The 23,776-nt window shown below is 40.4% G+C and overlaps 1 protein-coding gene across 1 annotated transcript in view; it reads left to right on the top strand.

Annotated features, from left to right (window-relative positions):
• Nucleotides 1–23,776, top strand: part of LOC138947547 (protein lifeguard 3-like) — a 35,209-nt gene that overhangs the window by 6,031 nt on the left and 5,402 nt on the right. Inside the window, exons 4-11 of the mRNA XM_070319039.1 lie at nucleotides 510–646; nucleotides 1,521–1,585; nucleotides 4,362–4,418; nucleotides 7,578–7,628; nucleotides 13,638–13,677; nucleotides 20,396–20,433; nucleotides 20,961–21,048; nucleotides 22,404–22,508. Coding sequence (XP_070175140.1) covers nucleotides 510–646; nucleotides 1,521–1,585; nucleotides 4,362–4,418; nucleotides 7,578–7,628; nucleotides 13,638–13,677; nucleotides 20,396–20,433; nucleotides 20,961–21,048; nucleotides 22,404–22,508 — 581 coding nt within the window. The remainder of the gene's footprint in view (nucleotides 1–509; nucleotides 647–1,520; nucleotides 1,586–4,361; nucleotides 4,419–7,577; nucleotides 7,629–13,637; nucleotides 13,678–20,395; nucleotides 20,434–20,960; nucleotides 21,049–22,403; nucleotides 22,509–23,776) is intronic.

Raw genomic sequence — 23,776 nt, 5'->3', positions numbered from 1 at the left:
GGTCATGGGTTTAAATCCGGGCCGGAACGGACACGGGTCAACTGTATGTGCAGACTCAGAGACGGTATCCATGTTCCGCCCCCGTGTCGCCACAGTACTAGTGGCACGTAAAAGACCTCGGTCATTCTGCCATAAGTGCAGGTGGCTGATTACACCTAAACACGCACACACCTGGGTAGCGCGACTCTGTTGCTGCTAGCTTTCCACTGGGAGGAAGCGACCCGAGTTTTCCAGTGATGGGACACTAAAGTTATGAAATAGGTAATTTGCATAAATACAATGGACCCACCCCCCCCTTTTGAGGACCCCCCCCCCCCCAATTTAAGACTTCCTCATTTTTAAGACCCTGTTTTCCTAGACTTCCTGTTCAAAACCTCTGTAAATTTACCCCCATTTAAAGACTCCCTCCTTTGTAAGACCTGCTTTTCTCAGATTTTTGAAGGTCTTAAAAGGTGGGTTCCACGGTAGTACAATGTATATTTATTGTGTCCATTTTGTTTTTTCACCAGCGCAACCTCCTGCTATATATACAGTGATGCCTCGCCCCATGGGTCAGACTAATCGCCCTGACGAAGGAGCTGTTGGAGCACCAGGCATGGGGGCTTCTTTCGCCGACAAAGCCATCCGGAGAGCTTTCATCAGAAAGGTGTGTCTCAGAATGGGACGAAAGAACCCTGCAGTTGAACCCACCTGCGGGCGGGGATGTAGCTCAGTCGGTAGCGCGCTGGATTTGTATCCAGTTGGCCGCTGTCAGCGTGAGTTCGTCCCCACGTTCGGCAAGAGATTTATTTCTCAGAGTCAACTTTGTGTGCAGACTCTCCTCGGTGTCCGAACACCCCCGTGTGTACACGCAAGCACAAGACCGAGTGCGCACGAAAAAGATCCTGTAATCCATGTCAGAGTTCGGTGGGTTATAGAAACACGAAAATACCCAGCATGCTTCCTCCGAAAACGGCGTATGGCTGCCTAAATGGCGGGGTAAAAAACGGTCATACACGTAAAATTCCACTCGTGCAAAAAACACGAGTGTACGTGGGAGTTTCAGCCCACGAACGCAAAAGAAGAAGAAGAAGAACCCACCCGCGACCTGATTTTCTCAGATTGTTGGAGATCTTAACCGAGGGGTTCCACTGTACCTGTCATGAAGGGCTACCTACCCCCCGAAAGCGGCGTATGGCTGCCTGAATGGCGGGGTAAAAACGGTCATACACGTAAAAACCCACTCGTGGAAAAACATGAGTGAGTTTCAGCTCATGAAGAAGAAGAAGAAGAAGAAGAAGAAGAAGAAGAAGAAGAAGAAAGGCTACCTGTCATGAAAGACCACCTGTAATGTATGGCCGCTGGTTGCTCTCAAGGTTGTCCTTTCATTGCATGCATCATTGTAGAAGCTTTGAGATTATGTATATTATATTGAACATAACAGCTGTAATGCTTTATTTGACTGCCATGCTTACCTGTATTTTTCTGTCAGTACAGATTTCCTGTGGGCAATGAAATGATCTTTTAAAATTTATTTTCAGGTGTATCTGATTCTGACAGCACAGCTCTCAGTGACGTTTGGATTCATCGCCATGTTCATATTTGTGTAAGTACATGATATACGGCTTTTTGACTCATCTGAAAATGAAAATGAAAAAATGAAAATGAAAAAATGAAAATGAAAAAATGAAAATGAAAAAAAATGAGTAATTGGTCAGTATTAGGATTCATAATTATTATGTGTTCGTCTGTATGGATGTTGTCCGGCCGTGGACAAAAAACCTAACGTTGAGGTTATCTTGGAAGTTTTTATAGCTAGACCTCTGAAGCTTTGCACACTTTTAGGGTTTGATGATCTCACAAAGTGACCCCAGTTTGAGTTTGGTTGACCCACGCTAAATTTGGGGGTCACAGCAGGGTCATGTTCGTTTCATAAAAACTTAACCTTGAGGTTATCTCGGATGTTTTTGAAGCTAGAGCTTTGATACTATGCACACTTCTAGGGTTTGATAATCTACCGACTTGACGTAAGTTTGATTGACCCTCGTCAATTGTTGGGGGTCACAGGGGGTCATGTTCGATTCATAATAACTTAACATTGACGTTATCTCAGGCTAGAGCTTTGAAACTTTGAACACTTCAAGGGTTTGATAATCGGTCAACATGACCGTAGTTGGGGGTCATGTTTGTAAAAAGCTTTCCTTTGAGGTTTTCTCATTTATTTTGGGAGCAAAGGCCTCCAAATTTCACGAATTTGTAGGTGTTGGTAATCAGCAGACATGACCAAAATGTGGCTTGTTTTCATCAAAGTTTGGAGTCCCAGCATGAAAATGTTTGCTGGAAAAGACTTTCACCACTGCAAATATCCACTGAGCTTTCAAGGATATATGATGTCATTTGTTTGAATTGGTCACAGTCTTGGCTGGACTCTTGGTTATTACACCATGTTATGATGTCACCGTGTCAGAAATGAGGTCATTAAAGTGTCTGAGTATACATATTTTGCCTCGGCTAGCCAAAACTCAATTTTGGAAAGAAATTGAGTAATTATTATGATTCTTGTTTTATTTTCTAAAATAATTTGGTGGATGTTGAGAATGTCAGGCTAGTGATGGTGGTGGGAAATAGGTTAGTTTGAATATGTGAAATACGTGAAATATTCTTAGGGTTGCATGGATTGATACATGTCACAAAAGGATCAAGTTTGTTTCAATCAGTCGGACGTGAGGGGGGGGGGGGGGGGGGGGGGGGAGGTCATAGGTATTGTAATCCTTCTTTCAAGACCTACAAAACCTTAATGGACATAGCAAAGGAGAGTCGTATAAAGAATTTGCTTTTCTTGTTTCCTTGGAGGGCGATCTCTTCCCATTTTGTGTGTGTATTTTTTTTTAAATCAGCGATTGCATTAAATGGACAATTCTGGCATTTCACTGTTTTTTACGTGAAAATACCGGAATAAATTGTTAACCAATGCAAGTTACACCAGTCTTGATGGTTTTGACTGTAGTTCGTATCAAAATGCAAACTGCTTTGTCAATACAGTATAGTATACGCATTAGTTTCACTGGTTGCTTTGACCTATAGCTAGTGGCTTGTTCTTGCTTTGACCTATAGCTAGTGGCTGGTTCTTGCTTTGACCTATAGCTAGTGGCTTGTTCTTGCTTTGACCTATAGCTAGTGGCTTGTTCTTGCTTTGACCTATAGCTAGTGGCTGGTTCTTGCTTAATGTATTTCTCTTGCTTTTGGCTAATGTCAGGTTTCAAAACACCCAGTGTGGTATATGTAGAATGATACAGAACAACAGAGGGCATGCTGGTTTCATTTCTTCATTGTGACAGCTTGCAGTCACCCCCCGCGGGTTGGGGGGAGTCCCATATTGGTTGGGACGAGAAAGAATTTGCCCGATGCTCCCCAGCATGTCGTAAGAGGCGACTACCGGATTCTGTTTCTCCTTTTACCCTTGTTAAGTGTTTCTTGTATAGAATATAGTCAATGTTTGTAAAGGTTTTAGTCAAGCAGTATGTAAGAAATGTTAAGTCCTTTGTACTGGAAACTTGCATTCTCCCAGTAAGGTAATATATTGTACTACGTTGCAAGCCCCTGGAGCAAATTTTTGATTAGTGCTTTTGTGAACAAGAAACAATTGACAAGTGGCTCTATCCCATCTCCCCCCTTCCCCCGTCGCGATATAACCTTCGTGGTTGAAAACGACGTTAAACACCAAATAAAGAAAGCTTGCAGTGTGGCATTTGAATCAGTGTTTGGTCAGGCGCGGTGACCGAGTGGATAAGACATTGGCCTTCTATGCAGAAGGTCAAGGGCTCGAATCCTGGCCGCACCTTGTGGGTTACGGGTGAAGATTATTACGATCTCCCAGGTTAACTTATTATGTGCAGACCTGCTAGTGCCTACATTATCTCCCTTCGTGTGTTCACACCAGCACAAGACCAAGTGCGCTTGAACAAGATCATGTAGTCCATGTCAGAGTTCAGTGGGTTATAGAAACACGAACATAGCCAGCATGCTCCCCCCCCCCAAAAGCGGCGTATGGCTGCCTGAATGGCGGAGTAAAATCGGTCATACAGGTAAAAACCCACTCGTCCAAAAATCATGAGTGAACGTGGGAGTTTTAGCCCATGAACGAAGAAGAAGAAAAGTCACTGTTTAAAATATACAATCTGCATGTCTGACAAATGTTGTTTGCGGGAGTGCATTTCTGTGGTTGAAATACTTGGAAAAAAATATTCACTGCAACACAGTGGCTTCTTAGCAGATGTCAAGAGAAAAGATTTGGCCTCCCCACAGAAAGTGTATTTTCTAATAAGATTTCTCTGAGAAAATATTTTTGTTTTATGTTGTGTGTGTGCTGTTTTCTGTTGCAGAGAACCAATCAAACACTGGGTTAGAACAGATGGCATGTGGCTCTACACTATGGCCTAGTAAGTGAATTGTAAAGAGCACGAGTTTTCTCCCTTTGAGCATTCTTATCCGTTTCCTCCGCTTTCTTTGCTGCGGATGATTTTCTTCTCTGAGTGTTGAATAAAATTACATTTGACTGTACATAAAAAATGTTAAAAAAAACCAGGTTAACGAAGACAAGCAGTTTTTCTGGTAAGCCTGCTGTTGGTGTGTATGTCGAAGTACATGTATCATCTCTGAATCTTTGCTCACAAATGTGATATGTGCACTAACTAACACCACACTTTGCAGGGGCGGATCACATCATTTTCAAGGGGGGGTTTCCAAATTTCTTTAAGGGAAAATTGAGTTGAGGGTGCGAAGCGTTCGACCTCTTAGGGGGGTTAGGGGGCAAGCCCCCCCCCCCCCCCCCCCCCCCACTCTCCGGAAAATGTTAATAAAAACCAGGAACTGACACGGAGCAATTTGGTGCAATCTGGGCCAAGAAACTTCTCCTAAAACACCTTCCAAAAAGTAAATCTAAAAAGACAAAGGCCGGCTCTTCGGGGGGTCCGGGGGGCATGCCCCCCCGAACAATTTGATAAAAATCAAGGAAAATGGAGCAATCTGGTGCAATCTGAACCATCAGATTTTCTTGTTTTTCAAATGTTTTTTTTAAAATTTTTCTCTCACAAAAAAAAAAAAAATTAGGATAGGGGGGGGGGGGGGTGTTCCAGAAACCCCGGAACCCCCCCCCCCCCCCCCCCTCCTGGATCCGCCCCTGCTTTGGTAGATATACGTTTTTTGTAAGCCTTGACCCCGTAGGTGCCCCACTAAACAAAGAAAGTCTCTCGGGATTCCCAACGTGAGTTATAAATAGAACATTGCGTAACCTCTATTTATACCACCTTTTCCCTTATATGGAAATGTAAAAAAGACGCGTTTGACCATATAAGGAACATAAATTGCAGTCAGAGAGTGTAATAAACACCAATACCAACAGTGTTTTTGTAATTTGTAATCAGTTACCTGGTTTGTATATCTCAGGTTTTTTTTAGCATGTCAATGACAAAATTGTTCATTTTTACATTTAGTCAAGTTTTGACTAAATGTTTTAACGTAGAGGGGGGAATCGAGATGAGGGTCGTGGTGTGTGTGTGTGTGTGTGTGTGTGTGTGTGTGTGTGTGTGTGTGTGTGTGTGTGTGTGTGTGTAGAGCGATTCAGAGAAAACTACTGGACCGATCTTCATGAAACTTGACATGAGAAATACTGAGTATGGCATCCCCAGACTTTTTTGACTCACATGCGAAGCAAAAGTGAGTCTATGTACTCACCCGAGTCGTCCGTCCGTCCGTCCGGACGTCCGTCCGGAAAACTTTAACGTTGGATATTTCTTGGACACTATTCAGTCTATCAGTACCAAATTTGGCAAGATGGTGTATGATGACAAGGCCCCAAAAAACATACATAGCATCTTGACCTTGCTTCAAGGTCAAGGTCGCAGGGGCCATAAATGTTGCCTAAAAAACAGCTATTTTTCACATTTTTCACATTTTCTCTGAAGTTTTTGAGATTGAATACCTCACCTATATATGATATATAGGGCAAAGTAAGCCCCATCTTTTGATACCAGTTTGGTTTACCTTGCTTCAAGGTCAAGGTCACAGGAGCTCTTCAAAGTTGGATTGTATACATATTTTGAAGTGACCTTGACCCTGAACTATGGAAGATAACTGTTTCAAACTTAAAAATTATGTGGGGCACATGTTATGCTTTCATCATGAGACACATTTGGTCACATATGATCAAGGTCAAGGTCACTTTGACCCTTATGAAATGTGACCAAAATAAGGTAGTGAACCACTAAAAGTGACCATATCTCATGGTAGAAAGAGCCAATAAGCACCATTGTACTTCCTATGTCTTGAATTAACAGCTTTGTGTTGCATGACCTTGACCTTGGGTTAAGGTCACATGTATTTTGGTAGGAAAAATGTGTAAAGCATGTGAGTCGTATGGGCTTTGCCCTTCTTGTTTATTTTTATAAATGTCTTTGATAACGTCATATCCGGATTATCGTGAAAGTTGAGGCGGCACTGTCACGCTCTCATTTTTCAACCAAATTGGTTGAAATTTTGGTTAAGTAATCTTCGACGAAGCCCGGACTTTGGTATTGCATTTCAGATTGGAGGCTTAAAACTTAATTAATGAGTTTGCTCATTAAAGTTGTCATTAAAAACGAATTTTCAGAAACAGATTAAATAAGGATTGCATCGTATTCCTCATCTTCTCCTGAATTCAAAAATATATAGATATGTCATGTTTACTCTAAAAATATGCTCAGAATGAAAGAAAATAGGTTCAGTAAGGGCTCGGTTGGCCTAGTGGTAAGGCGTCCGCCCCGTGATCGGGAGGTCGTGGGTTCGAACCCCGGCCGGGTCATACCTAAGACTTTAAAATTTGCAATCTAGTGGCTGCTCCGCCTGGCGTCTGGCATTATGGGGTTAGTGCTAGGACTGGTTGGTCCGGTGTCAGAATAATGTGACTGGGTGAGACATGAAGCCTGTGCTGCGACTTCTGTCTTGTGTGTGGCGCACGTTATATGTCAAAGCAGCACCGCCCTATATCAGCACCGCCCTGATATGGCCCTTCGTGGTCGGCTGGGCGTTAAGCAAACAAACAAAAACCAAAAAAAGGTTCAGTAAGTACTACGGAAGCATGCTTCGCGGAGGCGAGCGTGACCCGTCTCGGTCTTCGGTATGGTTAGCCGAGACTATCTGAATGTTGTCTCGGCGATGACTGGTTTATGGTGTATGATTTTCCCCGACAAAGGCCAGGGAAATAATGATACAATAAGCTTAGTTGGCTAATGGACATAGAGCGCTAAACCATGCAAACTCGTTTTGAGGCTTGCGAGGAAGTAAGTCCAGTGCAAACCTGAAAACCAAAAGTCCCTGGACTTGCTTCCATTTGCCGATTTTTATCCTTCGATTAAATTTTTTTGGTGGACTTACTTCTTCAAAAAGTCCATGAATATTGATCGCACATCTTAGACATTTTGACACACGATGCGCCTTTTTCCCCTCTGCATTATGATATGAAAATCTCATTTTTACCAAATTTAGACTTACTGCCTTCTGCCAATACACGGCACTGTTAATGTCTTTATATCCCTTCACGCGACTTGTTTTATTTTCAGTTTCACTTTTCTGGGGACGTACATTGCTCTGGTCTGCTGTCCTAGCGTAAGGTCAGTTGTTTATTTTGTCATGGATTTTTGTTTCAATTTGTATTAATAAACACAGTTGAGAAATGACTCTGACAGGCGCAGTGGCGTAGTGGATAAGACATCGACCTCCTAATCGGAAGGTCGTGAGTTCAAATCCCGGCCGCGGCCGCCTGGAGGGTAAAGGGTGGGAATTTTTCCGATTTCCCAAGTCAACTTATGTAAAGATCTAGCTGCGTAGTGCCGTATCCCCCTTATTGTGTACACGCAAGCACAAGACCAAGTGCTCACGGAAAAGATCCTGAAATCCATGTCAGAGTTCGGTGGGTTATAGAAACACGAACATGCTTCCTCCGAAAGCGGCGTATGGCTGCCTAAATGGCGGGGTAAAAAAATGGCCATACATGTACAAATCCACTCGTGCAAAAACATGATTGAACGTAGGAGTTTCAACCCATGAAGAAGAAGAAGAAGAATAAAGGCTACCTGTCATGAAAGGCCCCCTGTAATGTATGTCCGCTGGTTGTTCTCAAGGCTGTCCCTTCATTGCAGGTATCATTGAAGAAGTTTTGAGATTCTGTATATTAATTATATTCGCCCGTGGACAAAAAACTTAACGTTGAGGTTATCTCGGATGTCTTTCAAGCTAGATCTATGAAACGTCGCGCTCTTTTAGGATTTGATGAATTCACGAAGTGACCCCGGTTTGGTTCACCCTTGTCAAATGTTGGGGTGAGTCACTGCGGGGTCATGTTCGTTTAATAAAAACTTAAAGTTGAGGTTGTCTCGGATGGTTTTGAAGCTAGAGCTTTAAAACCTTGCACACTTCTTGGGATTTGATAATCTCCCAAATTGACCTAAGTTTGGTTGACCCGCGTCAAGTTTTGGGGTCACAGAGGGTCATGTTCGATTCATAATAACTTAACATTGACGTTATTTCATGTGTTTTTGAAGCTAGAGCTTTGAATCTTTGAACACTTCAAGGGTTTGATCATCTGTCAACATGACCCTAGTTTTGTTTACCCCCGTCACATTTTGGGGTCAAAGCGGGGTTATGTTCGTAAAAACTTACGTTAATATTTCCTCGTTTTTCTGGGGAGCAAGATCCTCCAAATTTCACACAAATGTAGGTGTTGAAAATCAGCAGACATGACCCAAATTTGGCTTGTTTTCATCAAAGTCCCAGCATGACAATGTTTGCTCGATTTTCACCACTGAAAATGTCCATTGAGCTATTAAGGATATAAGTCATGACCTCATTAAGCTATGATGTCATTGTTTGATTTGGTCAGTCTTGGCTATAGACTATTGGTGATGACATCATGTTATGATATCATATTGTCATAGTGTCTGAGTCTTTCATATTACATTTTTGTCTAAGCCAGCCAATACTCAATTTGGTCAAAAAAATTAGTAATCATTATGAATTTTGTTTAATAAAAAATCTTTTTTCAAAATTTGGTGGATGTTGAGTATGTCAGGCTAGTGATGGTGGTGGGGAGGAGGTTGGGGGTTGTGCCAGTTTGAATATAAATATGTGAAATATTTTTATGGTTGATTTACTAAATGGATCGATACAGGTCACATAAGGGGGGGCGGGGGGGACGATGGGGTCATAGGTAGTGGAATCCTCCTTTTAAGATCTACAAAACCCTGCGAAAATCAGGCCTTATAATCACGCTGCCAAGCCGGGTGACACTGGAATACGCCGCGTCACCGCATGACGTCAAATGCATCAGCTGTTCGCAGTGAGTATCTCCAGAAAATCGCCTCTAACTTCTTCCAAATAACATATCATAACATTGCTGTTGTCTTCACTTTAGCATAAGGTGCTATAGTATCCTGGAATCGATTCATTTTGTTCCTCCGACATATGCGTGGCCCTCGAAGTAAGATTATGTACACTTTTCAAGCATATTCAGTGTAAATTTAGGCATTCCTCAGTTCGTATGGAAAAATAACCTCACGGACAAAGCTGCAGATACCTGGAGAGTAATTAAAGGCCATTTCGTGATACGCACGTCACTTTTTATTATTCAAGTTGGTATACTTTGATCACAGTTCGTGAATTCATTTGGTCACCGAAAGATTTCACGGGTGTACGCCGCGTCACTCGCCGGGTGTCTGCCCGATCACTTTTAGCTTTGCCATGGGTGTGCGCCGCGTCAACAACTTTCGTTTCTACTTGGCCATAGTTTATCGTTTAATGGTGGTATTGCGTACTTTTTGATACAAGCTGAACTCAGGAAGTACATGAACTGATCCGTGTATGAGTCTGTTCCATTTCATTACAGATGGAATTGTCCGCTGTCACCCTTGATAGCTTCTTGGATGTAAGTACTGAAGAAACTGTTCAAACGCAACCACTTCAAGATCTAAGTGAGGCTATAGGCCTCCCAGCCATGACGTCAACGCCAGCAAAGAAAACCCGAGTTCGGGAACTTTGCCAAGATTGTGGAAAAATCTTTTCACGAATGTCCAGTCTTAAAGAACACAGACGCATGAAACATGATTTTGCGCAAGGGCCAAGGTACTCCTGCCAACATTGTGCCAAAACGTTTATGAATAGATCTGACTTTCACAGTCACATCAGTGCTCACAGCGGTGTCAAGCCTCACCTTTGCGAAAAATGCAACAAGTCATTCCAAAACAGACGGAATCTCACCAGACATGTGTGTCTTAATGCCCCGAGAGCAGCTCATAACTGTAGCACCTGCGACAAAACATTTCATTCTACACACCTGCTTCATCAGCACATGCATTCACATGACAAGGAACCCCAGTTCGAGTGCTCCACGTGTCACAGAAAGTTCAAGTTTCTCCAGGGACAGAAGCGCCATGAGAAGGGGAGATGTCCCATGACAAAAAAACAGTGAATGTATGCAAAGAAGACTAACTGCAAAGATTTCAGTTAGATTGCGATTGCTGTGATTTCTTTTGTTTATTTTATTTCTTTGTCAACAAGGAAGACAATCTGTATTAATCTGAGAACATTATTCCTTTGTTGGTGGGGAGGGGGACTTAAGTTTTAAAAGAGTAAATGCTGAAATAGCTAAAAGAAATCCTGCTTGTTTTCAATACGATCGTTTTACATTCGCTAGTTGTTTTAATTTTGATCGTTTCTTTTTTCTTTGAACACAACTGCAAATAGTTTCACTTTCTTTGAATTTATTACTGCTTCTTTCACTGTATCGGGAATAGACAAGACGCATGACACATCAGTAGTTTGGTGTGGTTGTCATAAGGCAGGAGAGGTTTTGTTTTGTCTTTATGTGTTTTATTATTTGCATCCCAAGAGCAACTTTCGTGTGTGCTTGGGGGGGGGGGGGGGGGGGGAATCCATGACCAGATATGCTGAAACAAGAAAGAAAAAGATGTTATCTTTTGGGGATTTATAGAATGAACAAAGAGAGAGAGAGAGAGAGAGAGAGAGAGAGAGAGAGAGAGAGAGAGAGAGAGAGAGAGAGTTTTGAGTTGAGTCTGTCCACAATTACTGGAAAACACACAACTGCTGTGTTATGTTCTCTTGATCTTGCATAAAAGTGACAAAAAACATCCAGCTAAGTCATATTTCTGTGGAGAGCTGTTTTTCGCATCAAACTGCCACACACAGACCGACAGACACAGAGAGACCCAACTATATTATTTTGAAGTACTTGACGCGGCGCTCACCCGATCGGTGACGCGGCACACACCCATGAAAAAATAAAAAAGGATCCGGCGCACACCCGACAAAAACTTGGGTGACTTCAGAAATTCATGCAGTGTAATCAAACTACAGCACTATACGTCTCAACAAGTGACTGAACTATCAATAAATGACCATCGAACGTTCTCCGATTGTCTGCAGCTTAGTTCGTGAGCTTGATTTTCCATGAGAATCGTGGAAAACCTAGATTTAAACAGAATACGCTTGAGAACTGTGAATAATCTTATATCTACGTCCACACATGCGTCCGAGGAACAAAATGAATCGATTCCAGGATACTATAACACCTTATGCTAAAGTGAAGACAACAGTAATGTTATGATGTGTTATTTGGAAGAAGTTAGAGGCGATTTTCTGGAGATACTCACTGCGAACAGCTGATGCGTTTGACGTCATGCGGTGACGCGGCGTATTCCAGTGTCACCCGGCTTGGCAGCGTGATAATGGGGGTAAACTTATAGAGGTTTTAAACAAAATATCTTAGAAAACAGGGTCTTTAAAATGTCTTATTCGGGGTTTGGGGTCTTAAAAGGAAGGGCGTCTTCTAAGGGGTAAGGTGGTTAAGCGAGGGGCGGGGGTAACGAAGGCGAGTCGTGTGCAAGCATTTGCTTTTCTTGTTCTGAAATAATCTGTTTATAATGACGTACAGCAACAATAAAACAAGTCGCGTAAGGCGAAATTACTACATTTAGTCAAGCTGTGGAACTCACAGAATGAAACTGAACGCACTGCATTTTTTCACAATGACCGTAGTCCGCCGCTTGTGAAAAACGGAGTGAAACTTACGAGCCTGTTCAGCGCGGTAGTGGTTTCGCTGTGCTGCATAGCACGCTTTTCTGTACCTCTCTTCGTTTTAACTTTCTGAGCGTGTTTTTAATCCAAACATATCATATCTATATGTTTTTGGAATCAGGAACCGACAAGGAATAAGATGAAATTGTTTTTAAATCGATTTCGGAAATTTAATTTTGATAATAATTTTTATATTTTTAATTTTCAGAGCTTGTTTTTAATCCAAATATAACATATTTATATGTTTTTGGAATCAGGAAATGATGTAGAATAAGATGAACGTAAATTTGGATTGTTTTATATAAAAAAAAAATTATTACAATTTTCAGATTTTTAATGACCAAAGTCATTAATTAATTTTTAAGCCACCAAGCTGAAATGCAATACTGAAGTCCGGCCTTCGTCGAAGATTGCTTTACAAAAATTTCAATCAATTTGATTGAAAAATGAGGGTGTGACAGTGCCGCCTCAACTTTTACAAAAAGCCGGATATGACGTCATCAAAAGTATTTATCAAAAAAAAGAAAAAAAAACCTCCGGGGATATCATTCCCAGGAACTCTCATGTCAAATTTCATAAAGATCGGTCCAGTAGTTTGGTCTGAATCGCTCTACACCCACACACACGCACAGACAGACAGACAGACAGACACACACACACGCACAGACACACACACACACACACACACACACACACACACACACACACACACACACACACACATACACCACGACCCTCGTCTCGATTCCCCCTCTATGTTAAAACATTTAGTCAAAACTTGACTAAATGTAAAAAGAATACAAATACAGTGGACGCCGCTTAATAAAACCGCGGTTAATAGAGCAAGCCGCTTATAAAAGCCGATTTCAGACGGTCCGGATTTATCACTATATCTTATGTATTAGAAAAAGCCGGTTAATCAAACCAACCCGCCGCTTATTAAAGCCAGTTTTCTCAGAGAAATCACGTAGTTTGTGACTAAAACTCACATTATCTTGTGGAAGACGACCAACAAACAAACACTCATAAAATCGTTCTTCTCTGCCGAGTAATGATTCGTGACGGTGACAGTGAAATTATTGATGTACCGAAGTGATCAAAGTACACGTACATGTACATATTTAAAACAAAAGTTCAACATCCTTCGTGAAGTTTTGTTTAGATTCAAACAAGTGTAAATGACGAAAGAAAGTGACTGAGTGACGTAAACAAAAGAGAAGATTTTTTTTCTTTCGAAAATGACGTATTCCTGGACCGCCGGTTAATAAATCCGCCGCTTATTAAAGCCATTTTTCGTCGGTCCAGAAGTGGCTTTATTAAGCGGCGACCACTGTACTTTAAATAGTGAGCTGAGGTCACAAAACTTTAAGTTAAACTTATTTGATTCGGTGTGTTTTGTCATTAACGTTGTTAATATTTAACCAGGTGTATCCAGTGCTAAAGTCTGACAGCATTGATTGATGCTAAGCAGTTTTAAAAATCGCAGAAATGTGAGAATTTTTTATGTGTCATTCCGTGTGTTTTATTTGCAGGACAAATTTCCCTGGCAACTTTATTTGTCTTTTAGTTTTTGTAAGTATTTGTGCTGGAATGTATTTGTGCATGAATGTATGCGTGCGAAGTACATGCAGGTGTATTTGTGTGTGTGTGTGCGTGTGTGTGTGTGTGTGTGTGTGTGTGTGTGTGTTTGTGTGTGTGTGTGTGTTTTTGTGTGTGTGTGTGTGTGTGTATGTGTGTGTGTGTGTGTGTGTGCACGCGTGTGTGTGTGTGTGTATTTTGAGAGAGAAAGAAGGAATAACTGTGTGACAAAGAGTCTGTCCATGTGTGGGTGTGTTTGAGAGAGAAGTAGAGATTTAGTGCTGTAAGATTATGGTTTCTGTACCTCTTTACTTTATGAAATCACGTACTAGAAACTGATGGTCGGGGTCCCGGGACGCACTAAACTTTAAAAGAGCGGGTCCTCGGACGCACTACATTTTCTGTGTCGTGCGTACCCTTGATACTTTTTCAGACTGCAATCGTCAGCTATTGTTCACAAACACTATGCGTAACCACAATGTTTAATCCGTACACCGGGATTTTTCGGATGTTGGACTCTTGGGACCCTCTACAATTCTGCAGTGGGGGTCCTTGGACCCTCTAAAAATTGAAAGTGGGGGTCCCGGGATCCTCTAGGAGGGGCGTCCGTGGGGACCCCTGTTAATTTAGTATTAAAAAACAAGAGGCGTAGCCTTCAAGGCTTACGTAAGAAATCGACAAACAGTAACACAAACTCAATCACTCCGTCACACATACACACACACAGTAAGCATAATAGGTGACACGGTGCAAGAGTGCGAGACACTAGATCTAGATATGTCTGTCTATAGCCTACTTACGGGGGACACGACTGCCAGATGGCCAGATCGACACTGCGCTTTCGACAGCGCTTCCTCGCGCAGACACTGGAAACACGCTGTGCAGATTAACCTGTAGGAAATCTCCTTTGGTATCTTCTTTATCTATTTTTCTGGAGCTACGAAACCGAACAATGTGAAATCGTCTTCTCCGAATCGGCGAACTGCAGCTCGGTGATAACTGTATCTATACCACAATCCTTCACGCGATCTGACCTAACCTTGACCCCTGACCTGGTCTACATACCACACACGACACAAACCAGTCACCTGTTTTTACCCCCCCCCCCCCCCCGCAAAAAAAAAAAAAAAAAAAACAAACACCACCACCCGTTTTCTTTGGATACACACTTTAACTACATACGTGCCGACGAAATGTTGATCATTGCTTCAATATTTTAAAGCTGTTGCTTGGATAATAACCAGGTAAAATTAGTATTTCGGTGTTCAGTCAAATGTTAAAGTTTCTACCACAGACATACATACATACATACATACATACATACATACATACATACATACATACATACATACATACATACATACATACATACATACATACATACATACATACATACATACATACATACATACATACATACATGTATACATTCGCACGCACGCACGCACAGACAGACAAAAGTTAGCATCGCATAGGCTACGCTTACGTGAGCCAAAAATCGTATCCATTAAGTTTTTTCCTGCTCTTGAAAACAGTTGTGCTTACGATCTCAGATTTGCTAATGAAGGCTTTTGTATCTATAGGATAAGATCATCTTTTCACTTAGAAACATACACAAAATCATTATCCTGACGGCTTTGACCTGTGCAGAGTTTGCATTTTTGACTCACATGCGAAGCAAAAGTGAGTCTATGTACTCACCCGAGTCGTCCGTCCGTCCGTCCGTCCGTCCGTCCGTCCGTCCGTCCGTCCGGACGTCCGTCCGTCCGGAAAACTTTAACGTTGGATATTTCTTGGACACTATTCAGTCTATCAGTACCAAATTTGGCAAGATGGTGTATGATGACAAGGCCCCAAAAAACATACATAGCATCTTGACCTTGCTTCAAGGTCAAGGTCGCAGGGGCCATAAATGTTGCCTAAAAAAAGCTATTTTTCACATTTTTCCCATTTTCTCTGAAGTTTTTGAGATTGAATACCTCACCTATATATGATATATAGGGCAAAGTAAGCCCCATCTTTTGATACCAGTTTGGTTTACCTTGCTTCAAGGTCAAGGTCACAGGAGCTCTTCAAAGTTGGATTGTATACATATTTTGAAGTGACCTTGACCCTGAACTATGGAAGATAACTGTTTCAAACTTAAAAATTATGTGGGGCACATGTTATGCTTTCATCATGAGACACATTTGGTCACATATGATCAAGGTCAAGGTCACTTTGACCCTTATGAAATGTGACCAAAATAAGGTAGTGAACCACTAAAAGTGGCCATATCTCATGGTAGAAAGAGCCAATAAGCACCATTGTACTTCCTATGTCTTGAATTAACAGCTTTGTGTTGCATGACCTTGGATGACCTTGACCTTGGGTCAAGGTCACATGTATTTTGGTAGGAAAAATGTGTAAAGCATGTGAGTCGTATGGGCTTTGCCCTTCTTGTTGAAAACCATTCCTCCACCTTGGCACAGACACATTTTGTTAATTTTTAATTTGTGTGTTTTCTTCTCAAAGGCAACTAGACGTGGGCTGTGCTTCTAATGTCCGTGACGTTTAATGCTAATCTGTTGGGCGTGATAGTGAGAGACACAAGAGAGTGCATGTATGTGTATGAATGTGCACAAACGTGCAGCATGCAAGCGTATGTGCACGCACATGCAGTATACATGTTTGACAAGCACAGTGGTAAGTGTGCTGATTAAAATTACTCTTTGTGTGCAGTAATTAGTATGCTGATTGAAATAGCCCTTTGTGTGCAGTAATTAGTGTGCTGATTGAAATAGCTCTTTGTGTGCAGTAATTAGTCTGCTGATTGAAATAGCTCTTTGTGTGCAGTAATTAGTATGCTGATTGAAATAGCTCTTTGTGTGCAGTAATTAGTATGCTGATTGAAATAGCTCTTTGTGTGCAGTAATTAGTCTGCTGATTGAAATAGCTCTTTGTGTGCAGTAATTAGTCTGCTGATTAAAATAGCCCTTTGTGGGCAGTAATTAATGTGCTGATTGAAATAGCTCTTTGTGTGCAGTAATTAGTCTGCTGATTGAAATAGCTCTTTGTGTGCAGTTATTAGTGTGCTGATTGAAATAGCTCTTTGTGTGCAGTGATTAGTATGCTGATTAAAATAGCTCTTTGTGTGCAGTAATTAGTGTGCTGATTGAAATAGCTCTTTGTGTGCAGTAATTAGTCTGCTGATTGAAATAGCTCTTTGTGTGCAGTTATTAGTGTGCTGATTGAAATAGCTCTTTGTGTGCAGTGATTAGTGTGCTGATTAAAATATATAGCTCTTTGTGTGCAGTGATTAGTATGCTGATTGAAATAGCTCTTTGTGCGCAGTGATTAGTCTGCTGATTGAAATAGCTCTTTGTGTGCAGTTATTAGTGTGCTGATTGAAATAGCTCTTTGTGTGCAGTGATTAGTATGCTGATTAAAATAGCTCTTTGTGTGCAGTAATTAGTGTGCTGATTAAAATTGCTCTTTGTGTGCAGTAATTAGTCTGCTGATTAGAATAGCTCTTTGAGTGCTGTGATTAGTATGCTGATTGAAATAGCTCTTTGTGTGCAGTGATTAGTATGCTGATTGAAATAGCTCTTTGTGTGCAGTAATTAGTATGCTGATTGAAATAGCTCTTTGTGAGCAGTGATTAGTATGCTGATTGAAATAGCTCTTTGTGTGCAGTAATGAGTATGCTGATTGAAATAGCTCTTTGTGTGCAGTAATTAGTGTGCTGATTAAAATTGCTCTTTGTGTGCAGTAATTAGTATGCTGATTGAAATAGCTCTTTGTGTGCAGTAATTAGTGTGCTGATTAAAATAGCTCTTTGTGTGTAGTGATTAGTATGCTAATTAAAATAGCTGTTTGTGTGCAGTAATTAGTCTGCTGATTGAAATAGCTCTTTATGTGCAGTAATTAGTATGCTGATTAAAATAGCTGTTTGTGTGCAGTAATTAGTCTGCTGATTAAAACTGCTCTTTCTGTGCAGTTATTAGTGTGCTAATTAAAATTGCTCTTTGTGTGCTGTTATTAGTGTGCTGATTGAAATAGCTCTTTGTGTGCAGTAATTAGTATGCTTATTAAAATTGATCTTTGTGTGCAGTAATTAGTGTGCTTATTAAAATTCCTCTTTGTGTGCAGTTATTAGTGTGCTTGTTAAATCGCTCTTTGTGTTAAGTTATTAGTGTGCTGATTGAAATAGCTCTTTGTGTGCAGTGATTAGTATGCTGATTGAAATTGCTCTTTCTGTGCAGTTATTAGTGTGCTTATTAAAATTGCTCTTTGTGTGCAGTAATTAGTCTGCTGATTAGAATAGCTCTTTGAGTGCTGTGATTAGTATGCTGATTGAAATAGCTCTTTGTGTGCAGTGATTAGTATGCTGATTGAAATAGCTCTTTGTGTGCAGTAATTAGTATGCTGATTGAAATAGCTCTTTGTGAGCAGTGATTAGTATGCTGATTGAAATAGCTCTTTGTGTGCAGTAATGAGTATGCTGATTGAAATAGCTCTTTGTGTGCAGTAATTAGTGTGCTGATTAAAATTGCTCTTTGTGTGCAGTAATTAGTATGCTGATTGAAATAGCTCTTTGTGTGCAGTAATTAGTGTGCTGATTAAAATAGCTCTTTGTGTGTAGTGATTAGTATGCTAATTAAAATAGCTGTTTGTGTGCAGTAATTAGTCTGCTGATTGAAATAGCTCTTTATGTGCAGTAATTAGTATGCTGATTAAAATAGCTGTTTGTGTGCAGTAATTAGTCTGCTGATTAAAACTGCTCTTTCTGTGCAGTTATTAGTGTGCTAATTAAAATTGCTCTTTGTGTGCTGTTATTAGTGTGCTGATTGAAATAGCTCTTTGTGTGCAGTAATTAGTATGCTTATTAAAATTGATCTTTGTGTGCAGTAATTAGTGTGCTTATTAAAATTCCTCTTTGTGTGCAGTTATTAGTGTGCTTGTTAAATCGCTCTTTGTGTTAAGTTATTAGTGTGCTGATTGAAATAGCTCTTTGTGTGCAGTGATTAGTATGCTGATTGAAATAGCTCTTTGTGTGCAGTAATTAGTATGCTGATTGAAATAGCTCTTTGTGTGCAGTAATTAGTATGCTGATTGAAATAGCTCTTTGTGTGCAGTAATTAGTATGCTGATTGAAATAGCTCTTTGTGTGCAGTAATAAGTATGCTGATTAAAATTGCTCTTTGTGTGCAGTTATTAGTGTGCTGATTAAAATAGCTGTTTGTGTGCAGTTATTAGTGTGCTTATTAAAATTGCTCTTTGTGTGCAGTTATTAGTATGCTGATTAAAATAGCTCTTTGTGTGCAGTAATTAGTATGCTGATTAAAATAGCTCTTTGTGTGCAGTAATTAGTCTGCTGATTAAAATTGCTCTTTCTGTGCAGTTATTAGTGTGCTTATTAAAATTGCTCTTTGTGTGCAGTTATTGGTGTGCTGATTGAAATAGCTCTTTCTGTGCAGTAATTAGTATGCTTATTAAAATTTATCTTTGTGTGCAGTAATTAGTGTGCTTATTAAAATTCCTCTTTGTGTGCAGTTATTAGTGTGCTTATTAAATCGCTCTTTGTGTGCAGTTATTAGTGTGCTGATTGAAATAGCTCTTTGTGTGCAGTAATTAGTATGCTGATTGAAATAGCTCTTTGTGTGCAGTAATTAGTATGCTGATTGAAATAGCTCTTTGTGTGCAGTAATTAGTATGCTGATTGAAATAGCTCTTTGTGTGCAGTAATTAGTATGCTGATTGAAATAGCTCTTTGTGTGCAGTAATTAGTATGCTGATTAAAATTGCTCTTTGTGTGCAGTTATTAGTGTGCTGATTAAAATAGCTGTTTGTGTGCAGTTATTAGTGTGCTTATTAAAATTGCTCTTTGTGTGCAGTTATTAGTATGCTGATTAAAATAGCTCTTTGTGTGCAGTTATTAGTGTGCTTATTAAAATTGCTCTTTGTGTGCAGTTATTAGTATGCTGATTAAAATAGCTCTTTGTGTGCAGTTATTAGTGTGCTTATTAAAATTGCTCTTTGTGTGCAGTGATAAGTGTGCTGATTAAAATTGCTCTTTGTGTGCAGTGATAAGTATGCTGATTAAAATTGCTCTTTGTGTGCAGTGATAAGTATGCTGATTAAAATAGGTCTTTGTGTGCAGTGATAAGTATGGTGATTAAAATAGCTCTTTGTGTGCAGTGATAAGTATGCTGATTAAAATAGCTCTTTGTGTGCAGTAATTAGTATGCTTATTAAAATTGATCTTTGTGTGCAGTAATTAGTGTGCTTATTAAAATTCCTCTTTGTGTGCAGTGATAAGTATGCTGATTAAAATAGCTCTTTGTGTGCAGTGATAAGTATGCTGATTAAAATAGCTCTTTGTGTGCAGTGATAACTATGCTGATTAAAATAGCTCTTTGTGTGCAGTGATAAGTATGCTGATTGAAATTGCTCTTTGTGTGCAGTGATAAGTATGCTGATTAAAATTGCTCTTTGTGTGCAGTGATGAGTATGCTGATTGAAATTGCTCTTTGTGTGCAGTGATAAGTATGCTGATTAAAATTGCTCTTTGTGTGCAGTGATGAGTATGCTGATTAAAATTGCTATTTGTGTGCAGTGATAAGTGTGCTTATCAAAATTGCTCTTTGTGTGCAGTGATGAGTATGCTGATTAAAATTGCTATTTGTGTGCAGTGATAAGTGTGCTTATCAAAATTGCTCTTTGTGTGCAGACCTTGGCTCTTTCCTTCCTAGTTGGGACTATTAGCAGGTGAGATAAGTTGCACGTTTTTTTTAAAGTACAGAAATCAGAAACTGATAGACTAAAATCAAGAATAAATTTTGTCAAGGTTGGTATGCAACGTTTAATTATAGATTTATAATTGGTTCATCTATGATTTAATGTTTAATAATCTTTGCCTTTCTTGTTTTTAGATGATTTGGGGCAGATTGATAATAAATGCATTTATGCAATGATTATGATGTATCAGAATTTGGGATGCAAACTCTGTAAGATAAGGTATTCTGTCCTCACTAAGTTTAGTTTAAGATAAGTCTTTAAATATGATTTATGCTAAAACTGTATTGTGCGTGCGTGCGTGCGCGCGTGTGTGTGTGTGTGTGCGTGTGTGTGTGTGTGTGTGTGTGTGTGTGTGTGTGTGTGTGTGTGTGTGTGTGTGTGTGTGTGTGAGAGAGAGAGAGAGAGAGAGAGAGAGAGAGAGAGAGAGAGAGAGAGAGAGAGAGAGAGAGAGAGAGAGACTCATCACAGTTATCTACACAGTTAACTTTATTTTGCAGTTTCCATGACACAAACATTGTTCTGCTGGCTGCGGGCATCACTGCCGCCGTGTGTTTGTCTATTACCATCTTCGCCATTCAAACCAAGGTCTGTTTTTCTCACTGTCTGTATGTCTCTCTGCCTGTCTCTGGATTTAAAAAAAAAAACAAATCGCGTAAGGCGAAATAACAACATTTAGTCAAGCTGTCGAACTCACAGAATGAAACTGAACGCACTGCTTTTTTCACCAAGACCACATACTCGCAGTTTCGTCAGTCCACCGCTCGTGGCAAAAGGAGTGAAATCGACAAGCCATGCAGAGCACGATAACACGCTTTTCTGTATGTCTATTCTTTTTAGCTTACTGAGTTTGTTTTTAATCCAAACATATCTATATCATATCTATATGTTTTTGGAATCAGGGACCGACAAGGAATAAGATGAAATTGTTTTAAAATCGATTTCGGAAAATTAATTTTAATCATAATTTTCTTTTTTTTAATTTTCAGAGCTTGTTTGTAATCCAAATATAACATATTAATATGTTTTTGGAATCAGAAAATGACGAAGAATAAGATGAAGTTGTTTTTGGATCGTTTAATAAAAAAAATAATTTTAATTACAAGTTTTCGATTTTTAATGACCAAACTCATTCATTAGTTTTTAAGCCACCACGCTGAAACGCAATACCAAAGTCCGGCCTTTGTCGAAGATTGCTTTGCCAAAATTTCAATCAATTTGATGAAAAATGAGGGTGTGACAGCGCCGCCTCAACTTTTACAAAAAGCCGGATATGACGTCATCAAAGGTATTTATTGAAAAAAATGAAAAAAAACGTCCGGGGATATTATTCCCAGGAACTCTCATGTCCAATTTCATAAAGATCGGTCCAGTAGTTTAGTCTGAATCGCTCTACACACACACACGCACAGACAGACACACACACACACACACACACACACACACACACACACAAACACACACACACGCGCACACACACACACACACACACACACACACCAACACACATACCCTCGTCTCGATTCCCCCTCTATGTTAAAACATTTAGTCAAAACTTGACTAAATGTAAAAAGTTGTTTGTATGCTTTACATCCTACGTACGAGGTATCTGGGAGCACCACCGCACGGAGGGGTTCTGTTTTTTTCTCGCAAGGCGAGCAACACTTTGTCTATAATACAGTTTAGCCATAATCCTCGAAAAGAAAGATTTGATTTGATTTGTTTTGATCTCTCTGTATCTCATCTTCTCTCTTCTCTCTGTCACTCTCTCTCTCTCTCTCCTTCTCTCTCTCTCTCTTCCTCTCTCTCTTTCTCTCTCTATCTGTCTTTCCCCCACTCAGTCTCCTTACCCCTGCCCCTCCCTCTCCCTCAGTCTTAGACAATGATAACAATGGCGATGAAGATTTGAGGATGATTGGATATGCTGTGTGTTGTTGTTCCAGATTGACTTCACCATGTACTCTGGGTGTCTGTTTGTCTTAATGATGGTTCTCATCCTCTTTGGCTTTGCCTGTTCGATCACATTTTACATCTGGGGGTACAACAGGGTAAGTACAGTCAGAATCAACTTGGTTTTTTGTTTGTTTTGTTTGTGTGTCTGTGTGTGTGTGTGTGTGTGTGTGTGTGTGTGTGTGTGTGTGTGTGTGTGTGTGTGTGTGTGTGTGTGTGTGTGTGTGCATCAAATTGTTGACACGGTGACAAATCTGCAAGAGCTCAGATCAATTAAGGAAACAACTAAAATGAAATTAATATATATTAATTTAAAACGCATACACCTCTTTGGCTAAATCACAGAGCGAATGCAAAGATGTGTTCGTTAAACTAGCTGTTTTCACGACGAAGTTTTTGATGGGTGGGACGATTAAGCCCGTGTTATATAGCGTTAAAAATATATTCCACGACCGAACACTCTACTATATGTTACCTTTTTTCAATCGGCGGTCGTGATTCGTATGTGTAAGGGCCCCGTCACACAGCGCTACGTCCTTACCACGACCACGCGGGTCACTCCGATCTGAAAAAAAGTTATCAAATCGGGGCATATCGCCGTCAAAATCCAGAGCGTGGCCAATCGTGGGCCAAACGTGGGAGGATCTCCATGAGCGTGGTTTGGTCGGGGTCGGGGTGGGATCTGCTAGATCTGCACAAAACAAGCACAAGCACAAGCGTGGCCGGGTCGTGGTGCAGTACAGTCTTGATGTAGTTTTTTTTACTCAACTGAGTAATTGGTGAGTATTAGGATTCATATGTGTCCGCCCGTCCGTCCGTCCGGCCGTGGAAAAAAAAACCTTAACGTTGAGGTTATCTCGGAAGTTTTTAAAGCTAGACCTCTAAAACTTTGCACACTTTTAGGGTTTGATGGTCTCACAAAGTGACCCGAGTTTGGTAGACCCGCGTCACATTTGGGGGTCACAGCGGGGTCATGTTCGTTTCATAAAAACTTAACGTTGAGGTTATCTCAGATGTTTTTGAAGCTAGAGCTTTGATACTATGCACACTTCTAGGGTTTGATAATCTACCGACTTGACGTAAGTTTGATTATCGTAACACCAATTATATGACTGGAAAGGCCGTTTATACCCCTGCAGATGTGATTGTTCTGTCTAATGACATGCTAAACATGGTTCGATTTAGTTGTTCTGATTTGTTGTCGATTTTATCGCGGGAACATTGATTTTGCGAATTTGATTTTGGGGGGTGTCTGTGTTATAGGCTGCACCGTATCGACACTACGTCATGTAAACTCAATCTGTTTTCTGAAAAAGTTAGGGGAATAAACAGCCTTTCCAGTCATATAATTGGTTTTACGATAAAC

This window comes from Littorina saxatilis, linkage group LG14 (genome assembly GCF_037325665.1).
Source record: "Littorina saxatilis isolate snail1 linkage group LG14, US_GU_Lsax_2.0, whole genome shotgun sequence".
Taxonomy (NCBI): Eukaryota; Metazoa; Mollusca; class Gastropoda; order Littorinimorpha; family Littorinidae; genus Littorina; species Littorina saxatilis.
This window is presented reverse-complemented; position numbering and strand designations above follow the sequence as displayed.